The sequence below is a fragment of the Oculina patagonica genome, chromosome 14 (assembly GCF_052425735.1).
Source record: "Oculina patagonica isolate OP01 chromosome 14, crgOcupat, whole genome shotgun sequence".
Taxonomy (NCBI): Eukaryota; Metazoa; Cnidaria; class Anthozoa; order Scleractinia; family Oculinidae; genus Oculina; species Oculina patagonica.
Genome location: NC_135771.1, coordinates 9,966,661 through 9,984,730, shown reverse-complemented (window position 1 = coordinate 9,984,730; position 18,070 = coordinate 9,966,661). Strand labels below are relative to the sequence as shown.

The 18,070-nt window shown below is 37.9% G+C and overlaps 2 protein-coding genes across 2 annotated transcripts; one reads left to right on the top strand and one right to left on the bottom strand.

The window, feature by feature from the left end:
* The first annotated feature begins 906 nt into the window (after positions 1-906).
* On the top strand, positions 907-5,671 carry LOC144638593 (uncharacterized). The gene is made up of 2 exons (XM_078497783.1): positions 907-976; positions 2,026-5,671. The coding sequence occupies exons 1-2, from the start codon at positions 919-921 to the stop codon at positions 2,988-2,990; spliced, it is 1,023 nt and encodes a 340-aa protein (XP_078353909.1). The 5' UTR covers positions 907-918; the 3' UTR covers positions 2,991-5,671.
* A 7,855-nt stretch (positions 5,672-13,526) lies between these two features.
* LOC144639188 (uncharacterized) lies at positions 13,527-17,249 on the bottom strand. Its single transcript, XM_078498461.1, has 2 exons — positions 16,928-17,249; positions 13,527-14,833 (listed from the first exon to the last, which is right to left on the bottom strand). The coding sequence occupies exons 1-2, from the start codon at positions 17,106-17,108 to the stop codon at positions 13,905-13,907; spliced, it is 1,110 nt and encodes a 369-aa protein (XP_078354587.1). The 5' UTR covers positions 17,109-17,249; the 3' UTR covers positions 13,527-13,904.
* Between the last annotated feature and the right edge of the window lie 821 nt (positions 17,250-18,070).

The following is an 18,070-nucleotide window of genomic DNA, read 5'->3' as shown; positions in this document are numbered from 1 at the left end:
GAATTAAACTCTATTTTTATTCAAACAAAATCTTTTGTTTTAGTAAACCAATATGGCTGCTGGACACGTGAGTGAAAACGCTCTATTCATTCGATTTTTGCATATCGGTGGAAATTGGTGGAAATGAAAAATACAAGATTTGATTCATTTGTAATTGTAAACGTGATTCATTTACAATTGGCGTTCACGTTTTGGAAAGTACTGCTAAATTTTCATTTGCTTTTTGCAACGTTTCATGTTTTTTTAGTTGTTCTAAAACTTATTCTACCTTTCGGTATTGTCGTGCACGCTTTTCTGCTTTTCTCAGAACAGATGTATACACTATATTCGATGTTTTGACAGATAATACGCGCGGATGTTTAATTTTCTTCCAGTTGCGAAGTAGTTTTATAATGCGAGGGATGTGATTTTAATTACAGTCTAGCCTTTATTTATTTATTTTTTGTTTATTTATACAGGAGCATCTGGTTTAGCTTTCTTCAAGCTAGTTTAAACAGAGTCCTGGCTAAATACTGAAATAAATAAATACTAAATTTTGCGTGTTTTCGTTCGTTTTTCAAATTGGGTCTTACTCGAATAAGAAATTTTGTAGTAAGATCAGATATTAGGGATGTCAGATTGTTATTTATTCCGTGACACTGTAATATTATACCACAAGAACACACTAATTGCCTGTAAAAATACTGACTTTGCTTCTCTTATATTGCATACAACAGTTACTATTGGCTTAAACTCGCTATAGGCTCATCCTTAACTGGGCCTTTTAAAATTGTTGTGGTCCAAACGCATTGGCTGATGCAACCTCAAAAGCCAAACAACCACCAAATGATTTCTTCAACAGGAGTTACTCTGCGAATGATTTGTGGCACAAGAGGGAATTTTATTTTTCTTTTGATTTTTAGTCTTGCCCTGATATTGATGTTGTACACGACTTACAGAGCCGGGCTTGAAACAACTGAAACAAATTCCAGAGAAGGTAAGACTAACTGAGAATTTGCTAGTAACACTCCCGGGGTATCAGTCTAATCGAACAAAATCGAACTCAGTCGAACACCAATCGCTCGATTGGGTTCGGTAATCGAACAAAATCGAATATCTAATTTGCTGTGAGTTCGATTATCCAACCAATCGATCAACATCGAACGCAATTCAATTTTGTTTGAAATGTATCTCTTGACGCCCGAAAGCTCGGTAATCAATTGTATTCGATTGACCAAATTTTATTGTGAGTTCAATTATGTTTGATTTTCGAACCCATCGAGCGACTGGCGGTTCGATTGGCCGAACGTTCGATTGGGTACCCCGGGTAACACTACACGCTTTGAAAACGTAATACTTCGATTCGTTCCTTTCGGAAGAGGGCTTTTCTTCAAGGTTTTACATTAAGTTATTTTTTAAACAAAGCTGCTAAGCATAGCTAAGTATGGATCGTTATTTTTATTAAAGCAAACGGTTTAACAGAGGTTTGTCAGTATTTAATTGTCTTCAAGATATTCACTCCGTTACGGTTAAGCGCCTTTAAGCCTTAATGGTTATACTCATAGCATTAGTCTGGGGAACAAGGTGCCCGATAATTTCCACCCGATGGTTTCTTATAGGGTTTACGTGCCCGTTTGTGCTGCATATACACTATCTAGGGTTTCGCTGTTCTTTTAATGCAAACATGAAGATTTCGCATGTGCATACTTTAGGAATGTATTTATAAAAGCTATATTGGCATGGCACGCAATATTAGGTAAGACTGATAAAATAAAATATCACACTGTGTCCGGTTGTATAGACATTGCATTAATGGCGTCTGCATTTGAATAACATTTATTATACATCCTAAGCCTCACATTCACGTAAAAAAAGCCCTTGTCTATGATATCCACACGAGCCTAAGGATGTACAAAGTATTGTTAATCAAATTTGGGCGCCATTTTATATGCAAAGTGTTTGTTGTGAAGACAGTGAAGCTGAAATTTGTTCAGTGTTTAGACAATCGAGATTAAATTAATTTTCCTGTTTTCACTGTTATAATAGTTACTCCAAGAGTTGTACAAAATCAAGTTAACTGCAGTCAAGCCGAAACGAATACTTCAATAAAAACGACAGAGCAGTCATCTTCAAAACCATTCATTTATCTCACTCAAACCGAACAATGTCTCCCTGCAAAGTTGTCTTCTTCCAGAGGGATTGGAGACAACAAGACTTGCAACTGCGATGTTATAGTACTAAGCTACAGAAAAGAATGTCAGGAAAAAAAGCGATCACACATCTCCTATATATTTGTCAGAGAAAGCACTTGGACCTCAGGAAGAAATATTCTTTACTTTGTTGCAAAAGAGAGAATGCGTAGCTACCATTATTACATCTTCTTAGATGATGATGTAGATCTTGGATTTAACTCATTTACTCCTCAAGAAATGAAAATGCTGACTCCGTTTAGAGCCTTTGAACGATGGCTTCTGGACAACGAACCAGCGGTTGGTGTTACAGAATATCCTAATAAACGTCAAAACGTCAGATTCATTCTTGAAAGACGGCGAATGCTATGCGGCATTAATGAAACATCAATGGTCGTTCCTGTATTTTGGATTGATGCTATCTTAAATGCTTTTCATCATAAAGCCATCGACCACATTTTACCTTATCCAACTAAATACGACAAACAAAGCTGGTGGAGTTCGCAGTTACATGTGACATGCTCGGTGGAGCTGAAATTCCGAGGACAAGCGCTTTTGTTTGTACCTATAACCGCCTACAATGGCCAACACCGTGACTACCCTAGGATGAAGGAAAATTTTGATACTCATTTACATGCCTTTGTCCAAGAAATTCAAAACAGGGCACCCATTGCTTACCGAAACCGCACCTTGTTTGACGAATTTAAAAACACTGCATGGGAGGAGTACGTCGTAAACACGACTACGTATTGTATGAACACTTCACCTCATCCTATTGTGCCCTACGCACATTTTGAACGCGAGAGCCAGCTGGAAACATAAGTATAGATCATTTTGAAGGATCCTAGTCAGCCTCCGCCATTTTCTCTGCCATCTAAATTCGGACATTTTGCATGTTGAAAAGAAATCGTCTTTCATCCTTGTGCGTTTGCTTCACTGAGGTCTTAAACTGTCACAAATGCTTTTTAAAATTTTCGGTGCTTATTTTCAAATAGTTATTCTATTAACCTTTTGTTTGTTTGGAGTGAAATTTATCAGCTGAACTTAAAGGATCCTAGTCATCCTCCGCCATATCCGATGCCATCGAAATTATAAACTTCAGTCGGTGCTGGATTCAGAGCATCCTCGGAGACCCAGGGGCAGTTAGTGGGGCGAGGGAAACGCGAAAATGCGGGTAGAAAATAGCGCGAAACTGCGAGGGAAAAAATCAGCATATAAAAGTTGTATTGACTGAAAGTGCCCCTGGGGAAAGAGTCTTACCAGACCAGTTCAAAAAGCTCTCTGAATACTGCCTCCTGATTGGGCAGAAAAATCTTTTGTATTCCCTTTGTATTATTCTGCCCAATCGGCGACCAGCCTGACTACAGTCCTTTTGGTGTGTTCTCACACGAAATTTGTACACAAAGCCAGTTCGCTCGCCATACATGTCTTGCTTGTTCGCCAAGAATTTGCTCGGGAAGGAAAAGTTTCGGCTAGTGCCTCCCCTGGTTGAAAACGTCGAAAGTTTGACGGCCATGCACGCGGACAAACGGCGGATTCTTCAGATTGTGGTCGATCGCAGGTATCGTAACACTTGCATGCTGTTTGCGAGTTTTAAAAGTTTGTGTGCGATATGCTAGTTGCACTGCTGTAATGGATGTTTTCAGATTTTTTCCGGGAAGATCAATGACAGCTTAAGTTTTTTATAGGTGAGATAATAGAAGATCGATTGCAGCTGTAAGCGAAACTACAACAACAACAAAAAGTTTATTTAAACAATCCTATTATTTACAATATTTTTCACCTCCCGCAATTAGCCTAGTTATTCGAGGCGGGAGGTAAGAAGAAAATGAAGAAGAAAAAATTAATAAATAAAGTTACAAAAAGGTAATACCTTATCTACATTAAAGAAAAGATAGTAATAAAAAAGATAACTTCGAATATCATAGTAATAAATTAAAATAACAATGTGTTTTAAGTTACATTAAGCTAAAGATTTTAGGAAGTCAAAAACTATTTCCAAACAAACTTTCAAGACCTTACATTTTGTAAAATTTTTCCGTCGATCGACCGATTAGCTACGCGCGCGTGTAATGCGTGCAGCACCAATTGTAGCACTCAAATGACGGTCATATTTCCCGAAGACAAAATTTTCCCGACACTTCACATCCAAGTTAAGGAGGCACTAGCCGAAACTTTTCCTTCCCGAGCAAATTCTTGGCGAACAAGCAAGACAGGTATGGCGAGCCAACTGGCTTTGTGTACATATTTCGTTTGAGAACACACCAAAAGGACTGTAGTCAGGCTGGTCGCCGATTGGGCAGAATAATACAAAGGGAATACAAAAGATTTTTCTGCCCAATCAGGAGGCAGTATTCAGAGAGCTTTTTGAACTGGTCTGGTAAGACTCTTTCCCCAGGGGCACTTTCAGTCAATACAACTTTTATATGCTGATTTTTTCCCTCGCAGTTTCGCGCTATTTTCTACCCGCATTTTCGCGTTTCCCTCGCCCCACTAACTGCCCCTGGGTCTCCGAGGATGGATTCAGAGAGGAGTAGCGGTCATGCATTGCCTGGAATTGTTTAACACACTATTGTTATTTTTTCCTTTTTTGGTTATTTTTTGTTGGTTTTTAATCTTCTTTTCATATTTCTGGAATTTTAATATGTCTGTATTACAATTTTCAATGTATTTTATCATGTTCCGGGATTTTCCGGAGTGTTCCGGAGTGTTCCGGAATGTTCCGAAATGTTCCATGTTCCGGCTTTTCTCGACGGCCATTAAAAGCTGAACGTGACAGGCAAACAAAACTACCTAAAAACCACATAAATGAGACGCTAATAAACGATTAATGCCAATGACGTTTTTTTTGTCAACCGTGAAAATGCTTCTTCCATTTAAGAAATTCCTCAAAATGAACATTGTAAAAAATTCTTCAGATTGTGGACCATGTGCCGTGTCTTCCACTAATTTTTATTGCGGTTTACAGTGAAATGCGAACTCTGAAATTCAAAATCCAACTGACGATTGCGTTTTTCGCTGTCGTCAATCATAATTATGCCGACAGCCAATGAACGAACCGTGAAAAACAGAAACAAACAAAATGGATCAAAATCTACCAATCACAACTGACAGACGTGACCTTTTGACCCGGTTGAAGTGAACTTCTTTTACCCGAGAGGTCCGTTAAGATGATTGACGGCAGCAAAAAGCGCAAACCAATGGTTGATGATTGAATTTCATTTTGCATTTCACTGAAAACCGCAATAAAGGATTAAGGACAAATATCAGTGGAAGTTGTTGGTAAATGAAGACACCAGGGCATTGGACTAGAAATTCTAGCTATTTAGCCTTTTTTTCCACAAGAAGCCTTCAAAGATAAAGAAATTAAAAGAACTCGCAAGACATAAAGAGGATAAAGTCGATCTGTTGTGGTTTTTTTGTGTTTGTATGTGAGTATGTTTATAGCAGTAATGAGCTGTTACCTAAATGTTACAGGATTAAAGAATTTCCATCCTTGTTGGTTTATTTCGTATTCATCTTTCGTCACTGACATGTTCACATTCGTTATATCGAGGTAAATTTTACATTTGGGCTTCTGGAATGTGTTCATTATAACGAGGATTTCGCTAAAAATCGAGGTTCATTATATCCAAGTTCTGTTCCCTGCATTTTATTGTTTTGGCCGGGCTGAATAAAATCGTTCGTCATACCGAGGGCTTTGTTATATAGAGGTTCGTTAAATCGAGGTTTCACTGTAGATATTCGATTTTGTTCCATTACCGACCAAATCGAATGATTTGCGTTCGGTTGTAGCTGGTTGTGTTCAATTGAATTGATAGACTTTATTGAGGGTCCTGAAGGGGTAAAATGGGAACTGGGATTTGCCTATTTTTACTGGGATTTACATATGTTTTCACTGGGAAAATGGGATTTGGGTCAGTGGGAATGGGATTCACAAACGAAAAATGGGAATGGGAAGCACTTCAGAACATGAAAAAACATATATATTTCACACTCAATAATATAATCTAAGAAGAAAGAACTGCTTGGTGCTTCCCAAGCCTAATACGGACTTTGTTAAGAAGTCAATTAAATTTGCAGGGGCCTCTTTTTGGAACTCATTAGACAATGAGGCCCGCCTTGAAGAATCTTTGGCGGGTTTCAAAAGTTCATTAATAGAACATGGTTTTTAAGTGGCTGTCCAGCTAACAGCGGTCTGGCGACTTTCGGGTCGCGAGTAAACCTTCCCTTTACTTTTTGTGACAGAAAAGGACTTAATGTTAAAAGATTAAAATCGATCTAATTTTTTCCAGAAACTTTTTCTGTGCTTCGCTACAGGACAAAACGTATTTTACTATCTGAGAGCGGTTTTCAGGGTTATTCGATGGCGGAAATTCGGCAATTTTAAAAGCCGCGTTTCTTCGAAACGAATAAATATCCCAAAATTTTAAATAGTACATTACATTAAGCCGCATTTACCTTATCTTATCAAGGAATATCGAATTATGTGATGAAAAATTAAATTAGCTTAATTAAATCAAAGACAACGCGGTTTGCGGTATGTTTTCTCGCATGACAGATTCCTCAAAAGTAAAAGCTAAAATCTCCAAAGCGGTACAAAAATCACAGGTAAAATGCACTTCACAGCAAAGATCTAACCCTATTCTAATAGAAAATAAATTAAAAGGTCCGGGTATCGTTCTACTTTGGACGCGAACAAACGTTTTTAAGAGCTCATTTTGGCAATATTTACATTAGATTGCTCGTTTGACGGTTTCTGCCCAGCGCATGTGATTAGATAGAAATGTTTTTTCCAGCAGCTCAGAGTCTTGCTGTACATCCTCGAAAAACGAGTAGTTTTGGTTTTTATGGCCGTTTTAGTTTGTATAAATAAAAACGGCTGAAAGGCCATAAATAGGAATCGTTCGTCCGCTCGCACAATATGCAAATTTTGCTCATTTCCAACAGGTTGTCGATTTCAGCAAAGTCAAAATTATCTCAAAGATTAAAACTTACTTTTTCTCAAACGTTTTCCTTCTTGAGTTTAGACACTCGGCAACGGGAGGCCTTTACCTTATTCTGACATAAAACAAACTCAAAGGCGAAGGCATTATTTTGCTTTGCATGCGAACAAGTGGTTAGGAGCTTCTTGGTCAATATTTACATCAGAAATACTCCTTCGACGGTTACACGTAATGTCCAACGCAAACTGTATGACTGAATAGATTTATTTCTTAACATCTCAGATTCATTTAATGCCTCTTCAGAATAACAAGCTTTTTTTCTTCTAAGCCTTTGTCAGTTTCTAAACAAAACATTAAAGCGAAAAAAATGCCATAAACACAAATTCTTGATCTATATTATTTACAGCGGGCTGTCAATTTCAGCTTTGTTTGTTTACATCGCAAAGACGATAAAGCTCTTCCCTAGGGAGGGAAAGTGGACAATACGCAAATAAATATCCAGATGCGCTTTTAATTTTTGGAAAGAGTATCGAGCTGTAAGAAAAAGTTCCTGTGCAAGGGCCGGAGATTTTTAAAATATCCTCCACGGCGGAAACGATAAAGAAAAATATCAAGAAATGAATTTTACATCAAAATATCAAATTCATGCAACTCCCTCTCCGTTTCAACAGTAATGTTATGTTCCACCCCTATGAATATGGCAAACACCGCACTACTTGTATCTAAAACTAATTAATTAACAGAAACTACTCGGTACTTGAGTTCACCTACAATCACAAAAACGATCTTAATGCTGTTTTCGTGACATGCGTTTTACACAATAATTCCACCTTGCTCCTGGTTTATGCATTTTGTAACTTTTTTTTCTCTTATCGTTAAAACATCAAATTTAATAAACTGTTATCTTTAACAACGACTCCAAATGAGAACATGACCGCGTGCACAACTTTTTCCCTTTGCTCATTTACAACTATCGGTAAACAAAATAAAGCTTACAGGGCACACACTTTCCAAGTTGAATGAAAACATGGGCTTTGAAAATATTTTCTTTTAAATTTTATCACACAGAATGCCAGTCCATTTATTGTTTCCAGGTTGGTTCAAGGGTACGCAAAAAAGAGAAACAAAAAAAAAATCAAATGGAGTTAAAAGTTTGGTAAATTAAATTAAGAGAAGTTTTAATTTTGGCAACAGATAGCATTTCTCTGTGGGAAAATGAAAAAAAAAAAAAACGGAGAATACTTCCCTCCCAGCTACATGTTAACTATAAACATCGTAGATGGATAAGGTAGGTGTATGATAAACTAAAACTTTAATCCGGTTTGAGCTGTAAAAGGAATGAACAAAAACCGACGCAAAATCGAAAACATTGAAAAGTTTCAAATACACACTGAGTTAATTAAGCGCAGGTAATTTTCAAAACGCATAAAACTTCCTTAATCCTTTATATAGAATTTGGTTAAATAAGACAATGATGCGTGATTTGAACTATATTATTCCTGTATTGTGTGAATATTGTCATTGGAGAAGACAGAAAAAGAATAGACAAAATGTTGTTTCTTGCTATTACTTACGTGATCCAACAGGAATAGCAACCTCAAAAACTTCCATCACTTCTCGTGCAATTTTCACAGTCACGACTCTGTCACTTTTAACACTTTTCTGCTTACCCTTGTGATCGGGATAATGGCATGCTGTGCGGCCAGTTTGATTTCCCCAGTCTTTGCCAAGGTTCGCGCGATGTCTTGGGCACACAAACATATTTTCAACTTGTTGGGCAGTTTTACTAAAATAGCCAGCCCGTAGTAAAATAAGTCTGAAATGTCTTCCTTTGTTAAATGACATCTCCTCAGGAGAGCCGTAGTATCACTTTTGCATTCACTTAGAGGCACCAACTTGCTCTCTCCTTTAAATTCCCCACATCCAACTTCATTCTTCGTCGACATGAAACATGTCGTTGAAGACGCCATGTCTCGCACTCTCGGGTACATTGCGTGACAACAACACATCAACATTGCAAATGTTACATTACATTGGGAAGAGAACTTATTAATAAAAAAAAGATAAAGTTAAAATATGTCTTTTTTTACGAGCCTCCAGTTGACTGTGTCAAAACTCAAGAATGACTAATGTTTAAGAAGAAAGAGTTTTAATCTTTGAAATTTTGACTTGCTGAAATCAACAACCCGTTATAAATAAGCAAAAATTTGCATATTGTGCGAGCGGACGAACGATTCCTATTTATGGCCTTTCAGCCGTTTTTATTTATACAAACTAAAACGGCCATAAAAACCAAAACTACTCGTTTTTCGAGGATGTACAGCAAGACTCTGAGCTGCTGGATAAAATATTTCTATCTAATCACATGTGCTGGGCATAAACCGTCAAACGAGCAATCTAATGTAAATATTGCCAAAATGAGCTCTTAAAAACGTTTGTTCGCGTCCAAAGTAGAACGATACCCGGACCTTTTAATTTATTTTCTATTAGAATAGGGTTAGATCTTTGCTGTGAAGTGCATTTTACCTGTGATTTTTGTACCGCTTTGGAGATTTTAGCTTTTACTTTTGAGGAATCTGTCATGCGAGAAAACATACCGCAAACCGCGTTGTCTTTGATTTAATTAAGCTAATTTAATTTTTCATCAAATAATTCAATATTCCTTGATAAGACAAGGTAAATGCGGCTTAATGTAATGTACTATTTAAAATTTAGCGATATTTATCCGTTTCGAAGAAACGCGGCTTTTAAAATTGCCGAATTTCCGCCATCGAGTAACCCTGAAAACAGCTCTCAGATAGTAAAATACGTTTTGTCCTGTAGCGAAGCACAGAAAAAGTTTCTGGAAAAAATTAGATCGATTTTATTCATTTCACATTAAGTCCTTTTCTGTCACAAAAAATAAAGGGAAGGTTTACTCGCGACCCGAAAGTCGCCAGACCGCTGTTGGCTGGACAGCCACTTAAATCTGTTGTATCATCTAGGGACTTTAATGATTTCGCGTAGTTTATTGATTTCTTAATTTATTGTTATTTTCATAAGACACGACCACATCAGCTATTATGCTGCAATATTTATCGTGTATAAATAAAAGCTATTATTATTATTATTATTATTATTATTATTATTATTATTATTATTCCTTAAGGCATAGTTACAATGTTGAAAACTTTGAAACGAAACCAAGGCCTGCAATTAAGTGTCGATCAATTTTTGTGTCAGTAGTTACTCACCAAAACAGCTATGACTTAGCATGCTTAAACTAACATAATACAATATGGTGGAACACATCTTCGTACCCAGGGTCTTTGGTCCCTGTAACCAGCATTCAGGAAACGAGAGACCCTTGAAAGTTCTGATTGGAAGTCCGAAAATATCGGACTTCCGGTTGAATAACATCTGCTTAGCTTTCAAAAGCATGAATCGACGAACTTCTTGGTGTTTTACTTCCGGCCATTTTTATTGTTTTCAAAACCAATTAAAATCGATCCTGCAACAGAACTTTCGAGAGTCGCTTGTTTCGTCAAGCTTACGCAGTAGGGAACGAAGACCCGAGGTACGAGATTTGGCGGAACTCGCCAAAAGAACTGGAGAAAACATTGATTCGAATGTGTGGAGTTGAGAATGTCAGAAAACGAAGGGGATTTACCGTTTTTAGCGTGGATATTTTATATAGACTTGGTTGACCCAGGAATTTTCACACAAGGCGCCATTCGTTCTCCGGACTTACGAACAAATAGAAATGTTTAATAAAAGTGATAGTAAGTCGTTGTCACGAGTCAGGGTAATCGAACGAGTAGTTGCATTTGAGAAAGGCTCAGTGAATCAGTAAATATCAATTTATTTCCAATTCTCTTTTAGGCAAACGAAAAAATGAATAAATGAAAAGTAATGTACTCAACAGCATTGATAACTAGCAGAAATAAAAACGTAATTTAGGACAATTAAAACAACACAACTACTGCACGTATAGTGCGTTCGAGCTCAGATTTTCCATTCACTGGGATTTACAAAAATTTCATCACTGGGACTGGGATTTGAGCAAAAAATAGGCTGGGAAATGGGATTTGGGAAAAATTTTGGCTGGGAAATGGGATTTAGAACCCCCCCTTCAGGACCCTCTTTATTTAATGAGGGTAACCCGTGACAGTAACTTAAGTTACTGATAAACTTGGGGCCCTCAGCTTAAAATAATTAGAATGCTAAAAATATATTATTTACAATAAAAAGCTAGAATACGATATTATTTACAATAAAATGCTTAATTAAGTTACTATTAAAAATGGTTACAAATAATAAAACTGGACTTACAATTACAAACACACTACGAATAATAAGAGTAAATTTAAAAAAAATTAAAAAATTCCATTAGTTTTCTGAGAGTTAAAAATAGTATTACATAATTTGGTTTCGATTTTGCTGGATAATTTTTCCCGGGAGTGTTACTAGCAAATTCTCAAAAAGTATTACCTCCTCTGCAACTTTTTGCTGTTGCTTTAAGACTGGTCCTGTACGTCGAGTACAACATCGATATCAGGGCAAGACTTAATCAACCGGAAACTAAAATTCCCACTTGTGCCACAAATCATTCGCAGAGTAGCTCATCAATCATTTGATGGTTGTTTGGATTTTGAGGTTGCATCAGCCAATGTATTATGACTGCACCGATGTTAAAAGGCACTGTTAAGGATGAATCTATAGCGTGTTAACCATTAGTAACTGTTGCATGCAATATAAGAGGAGCAAAATCATTATTGGTATAGACAATTAAATGTGTTCTGCTGGTATAACATTGCCCAGTCATGGAATAAATAACAATCTGATACCCCTAATATTTGATCTCACTACAGGATAATTGTTAAAAAAACGGCACCTGTAAAGCCAATCAGATTGCGCGATTACATAATAGACGGTCAGTGGGTTATGCTAATTGTCGATAGATGGCTCTCCAAACGCGCTTTCCTCGGGTTCACAAAAACGACGTGATGGTTTTTAAAGAACGTGAGTTGTCAAGGAAAAACTTGAAAGTGTGTAGCCCTGAACCCAGCAGATCGAGTTGTGCCCAACGGAAAGTGACAAACCATAAAAAGTCAGTTTTAAGCCCCATCCATACCCCCCTTCTTGGTTATAGGCCAATCTGTCTGCTAACGAAAAATATATTCCGGATATATTATTCAGCCTAAATCAAATTTATTCACCCAAACTTCAAGACTAAAAACAACATTTCGCTAGTTTATAGCGCTGGTGTGCTTCGCAAAATACAAGACGTTAACACTGCTGACTGTAGACGTTGTTAGAACTGTGGGAACTGGACACGTAACAAGAAATGAAAATTCACCAGAGATTTAACGAAGAACTGAAAATTATTGAATTATTATGCGTACACGACAAACCCAACTTACGTATTGGTTGGAAAATTGAAGCTTGTGCCACAAATCACCGAAAAAGATCACCGGAAATATTCCGAGAAAGTCCGGGGTAATTTCGGGCGCCCGAATACGCCCGAAAAGCACATCGAAGCATTCTCGGGCCTGATAAGATTCCGGCGTTTACTATCAGTTCATTTCTATCATATTGAAACTAAATCTAAGGTTTGCTTGCTTTCCAATTTTAGTTAGTTTATATCCTTCGCCAAATCATCCAATACTATCGGCCAAGATAGCCAACATGACATTATTTCCATTCACTGTTACATCAGGAAAACAACAACAACGTTTGCAGCCCGGGGGACTTCCATATGAAAGGTGAGAGAACGGCTGTCGGAGAATTTAACTAAAACCTTCAAAAGGGACCAATCTGGGCGTGACTGAGGCTTTCTGGCTTTGATCCCTGAAAGAGACCATTTTGATGCCTTATCGTTCTAGACCGCTCAATTCTTGGTTTTCACGTGACGTCATCAGAGTTCTAAAACCCAGAATCGCACGACCCCTGAGTTTTTATCCTTCACTGGCTATAAGATGTCTTTAATATATATCTTGTTGGAGGTTTTTAGCTTGATAGCATTCGCCGTCTTTAAGATAGAGCATTTTGAATTTTAAAGTTTCACGCCATATGAGATCAAAGATGGCCGCCAGGAGGCTGTCACGTTTTCTTTAAAAAATGCCTCATCCTGCGATTTTTAACAATCTGGACAGTTGAGGTTTCGCGGGAAGTGTCTATGTGAATGTTTACTTGTTCATGAGGGTGATTTGACCGCTTTTTGTAGCACAATTTAATGCCAGATGTTTTCATTAATTTTCGGCCGCCATGTTGGAGTCCATGCAGTTGGACTCCAACATGGCGTTTCCATACTGTGCTCTCTAAATTTGCGTAAACATTTTGACGGGTAACTCGAGTATGGAATAACGTACAGACCTGAGACTTGGACAAGTAGTTTATATAGTAGTTTTCTACAACCTGTAATATTCTAATTTGTCCGCGGCGTGACAGCGAAAACCACCTATACAGAATGACGGCGCTTTTTGTTTCTTTGTGTGCAACACTAAACAAGTCAGACCTTGAAGGTAAAATTAGAATTCTGTCCTGAACATCCTCCTAAGCGAGACGACGAGCATCCCTGTCCTTTTCAAATTGGAGTTCCCTTTCTACACCCCACCTTGCGTCTTCAGCTTTAAAGGGACTGTGTCACGACTGGTTTAAATTTAATTAATTAAGTTTTGCCAAACACTCGCTATGAAACTGTAATTAATGATTGCACTTCTTTGGATCTAAATTGCAAAACCATAGCTTCATTGCAACCGAATGTGTTTTTCAGGCGTTACAAGCAAAGTCCTTTTAAAATGATCTTTACTTATGCTTCCTGCTGTCTCTCGCGTTCAAAATGTGAGTATGGCACAATAGGACGGGGTGCAGTGTTCATACAATAAGTAGTTGTGTTTAAGTAGTATTCTGTCGTTGTAGTGTTTTTTAATTCTTCAAACAAGGTGCGGTTTCGGTAAGCAATGGGTGCCCTGTTTTGAATTTCCTCGACAAAGGCAGGTACTTCAGTATCATAACTTTCTTCCATCCTAGGGTAGTCACGATGTTGGGGATTGGAAACGGTTACAGGTGCAAATGAAAGCGCTTGTCCTCGGAATTTCAGCTCCACCGAGCATATCACATGTAACTGGGAACTCCACCAGCTTTGAATGTCATATCGAGTGGGATAAGGTAAAATGTGGTCGATGGCTTTATGGTGAAAAGCATTGAAGACAGCATCAAACCACATTACAGGAACGACCATTGATTTTTCATATACATTCATGCCACATAGAATTTGCTGCCTTTTATGAATAAAAGCGACGCCTTGACGGGAACCTGGGTAGTCTGCAACACCAACTGCCGGCTCGTACTTCAAAAGCCAGTCTTCAAAGGCTCTAAGTGGTGTTTGCGTCTTCATTTCCGGAGGAGTAAATGAGTTGAATCCAAGTTCTGCATCATCATCTAAGAAGATGTAATAACGGTAGCCAGGCATTCTCTTCCTTGCAAAAAAGTAAAGGATGTTCCTTCCTGAGGTCCAAGTGCATTCTCGGACAAATATATATGAGATGTGTGGTCGCTTTTTTTCCTGACATTCTTTTTTGTAGCTTAGTACTATAACATCGCAGTTGCATGTCTCGTTGTCTCCAATCCCTCTGCAAGAAGACAACTTTGCAGGGAGACATTGTTCGGTTTGTGTGAGATAAATGAATGGTTTTGTTTCATTTGCACCGGCGTGAATTTTTTGTCCTCTTTGAGTACCTATTTTAACAGCCAAAATAAAGTAAAAGAAGATTTGTTAAATTGATATCAACTGAGCACTAAGTTACAACAAAGTTCAGCTTTACTACCTTTAGAATATATTTATATGGCCTTTGCATCCAGGACCTGGAAGACCGGCCCTACCTCATAAGTAAGATCTGAGTCTACTTTGATTAATTGGTTATAAAGGCTCCTGAAGTATTCTCCTTTTAAACATGATGATATATGTAAAATTTTCCTGTAAGGGACGGACCATTATTTTCTTGGAGGGGGGGGGGGATGAAAAATTTTCCTCTGCAAACTTTTTTTTTAGTTTATGCACCTCTGCAAACATTTTTTCCGAAATTCTTACTATTTTTGTTATACATATCGCTTTGCAAACAATTTATTTTGTCTTTCCAGGCCCTGCAAACAATTTTTTTCAATATTTTTCATCCCCCGCGCCCCCCCCCCCCCCCCCCCCCCGCCAAAACAATAATGGTTCGTCCCTAAATAGATGTAAATAGATTTCCTCACCCTTTCTTTACACTATTTATGTTCTCGGAGATATTAGCCTTTTCAGGCTAGTACTCTGTAATTCGAGTATTTATGTATACAGTAAAAACCCACGAGTAAGAACGCAACATTTGAAAACCTGTTAGGATAAAATTTGCAGATTAGACCCCATTTTTATAAGAACCTATTTGGCCTAAAATTTGAAAACAGGTTCTTATTTTCTAAAATGGATTAAAAATGTTTACTTTTGGGAAAATTAGACATCTTATGGACATTCAAGGCTTTGTTGTATATGTATACAATGTCATGTTCTGAATAAAAAGTGCTTCATTTTTACATAAACACCTGAGTTTGGTATGCATATTTTATACATATAATAGACTGAATATCACTAAAAGTTCAACAATGTAAATTTTTCCTCAGAAAATAATAACCTATTAAGAACCTGAATAGCCTAAATTTGTGTTAACTACCATTTATGTAAGAACCTGTTTAGGGTAACCTGGAAAAAATTACGTTCTTACTCGTGAGTTTTTACTGTATATGATATTGCGTGCCATGTTAATATAGGTTTTTTCAATAAATTTGTAAAGAATATAAAGGCGAAACGTGCATCTTCACATTAACAGAAGAGTGAAAACCTAGATACGCCACAACCATCGAGTGAAAAGGATCGGGCACCCTAAATCCCAGACTAATGCTTTCAACTACTACCATTAAAGACTGGCTAAACTAGAAACATTGTTGCGGATGCAAATGATTCCCAGTTAAGCCACGCGGGAAACACGTGTTACGGATACAATTTTGCTTCCGTAACATATGTTGCCCAGTTCAGCCACCATGGAAGCAATGTTGACTAGGTAATGGTCATGCTTGACACTTTGTTCTCGGAACAGTGTTTCCTCGTGTAGCCACTCGGTTGAACTCGGGCAGCAATAAATTTCCCTTGCTTTCCGCTAATTAAGCCACCAGCAACCCGAAAGGAACAATTTTTCCGCCACAAATTTTCCTAGTTTAACCAGGCCTTTAGTGCTGAAGGTGCTTTATCGAAACAGAGAGATTTTTTTAGTACACAATCAAATACCTAAATACCGCTGTTAAACCGTTTGCTTCATAACTTTGAATACAGCTTTACTTTGCTGTGGTGTCCCTGTCAGGGTAAATTCCGACGGGCGACACGGCTCTGAAACGGCGACATGAAGGAGCTGAAATGACGACGAACGACAAGATGCTCCCGTGAAATTACGACAGCGACAAAAAAAAGCAAAATTGGCAGCGACATTCAAGGCTTGTGGGCAAAATAGCCTTTGCTGCAGATTTACCCTTTTATGTTTCTTACTTTCACTTTGTAAAGACCATTCTCGTGCATTGAACGAATGCAATCTTGCGCTCTTACAGTTTATTTTCAGGTAGAGAAATAAGTCACTCCATGTACATTTTGTACCCGCTCAGAATAAAGAAAATCACGTCTTAGCTACTTCAGTTTGTCAAAATTTTATGGGGGAGCATTCATGTGTTTAAGCGTCTACCATAATTAACAATTGTACTTGTGCATCTAGTATTGGTCAGTGTTACTAACAAATATTCAGAACGTCTTACCTTCTCTGCAGTTTGTGTCTTCTGTTCCAAGCCCGGTTCTGTAAGTCGAGTACAACATCAAAATTAGGGCAATGCTAAAAATCAACAGCAAACGACAATTCCTTTTAGTGCAACAAATCCATCGCAGACGAGCTCCTATTGTAGAAATCAATTGATTGATGTTTGGCATTCGAGGCTGCATTAGTCAATGCGTTTGGACTACACCGATGTTAAAAATGAATGAAAGCCCGTTTAAGATAAATATATAGCGTGTTAGATAAATTGCTGTTACAAAGATAAAGAGAAACAAGCTGACTATTGGTACAGGCAATAAAATAGTGGTAACACCGCAAGAAGAACCGATAAGCGGAACAGATAGCAATCTGCTACCTCAATATCTGAACATGTACATAATTTACCATTTGACTGAATATGGTCAATATGATGCCGTGTCACCGAAACACGCAAAATTCGTTACTCGTAGCACGCATTTTAGGACCCGTCCACAATAATCCGAATAACGATTTTTCGAAAATGCTATTCAAAATGGAATAATTTGAAAACACCGGCTTTGCGTTCTTGTGTAAGCGAAAACTGAAATGGAAACATATCAAAGCACTCGTTCCAGATTCTCCCACGTCTGAGCATTTGGGCCTTGTAACTAGTGAACATCATGTTCGTATGCTAGTGCTTATGCTTATTTCACTTGGCACAATTTACTTATTTTAATTTACTTATACCTGTTGCGGACGCAATACTAGGCGAGACTCTATACAAATGTACCACAAGCAGAGGGAATCAACACAGTATGCAAATCATACGAAACACTCTACATGAACGGACCTCTCAACCCTACACGACTACTAAACAAGCCCTAAGGCTTACCGTTCTACAAGAAAACTCATTGCAGTTTGCTGGAAAAAACTATCTAAAAACACGCGGTACAGCCATGGGCACAAAAATGGCAGTCGCCTTTGCTATCATCTTTATGGGTAAGGTAGAAACAGAAATCCTAAGCCGCCAAAGCGCATTAAAGCCGCTCGTTTGGAAACGCGTTATAGACAGCGACATATTCTCACTCTGGACATAACCAGAGAGTAATGCAGTTCACCTCCTCGGAGACCTAGGGGCAGTTAGTGGGGGCGGGGGAAAGTCTATACGGGC

Excerpts from the sequence above, each read along its gene's own strand:
- LOC144638593 (XM_078497783.1), top strand. The coding sequence starts at position 919 with ATGTTGTACACGACTTACAGAGCCGGGCTTGAAACAACTGAAACAAAT. Across the intron at positions 977-2,025 it reads TGAAACAAATTCCAGAGAAG|TTACTCCAAGAGTTGTACAA; the intron begins GTAAGACTAACT and ends CTGTTATAATAG.
- LOC144639188 (XM_078498461.1), bottom strand. The coding sequence starts at position 17,108 with ATGCAGCCTCGAATGCCAAACATCAATCAATTGATTTCTACAATAGGA. Across the intron at positions 14,834-16,927 it reads AGACACAAACTGCAGAGAAG|GTACTCAAAGAGGACAAAAA; the intron begins GTAAGACGTTCT and ends CTGTTAAAATAG.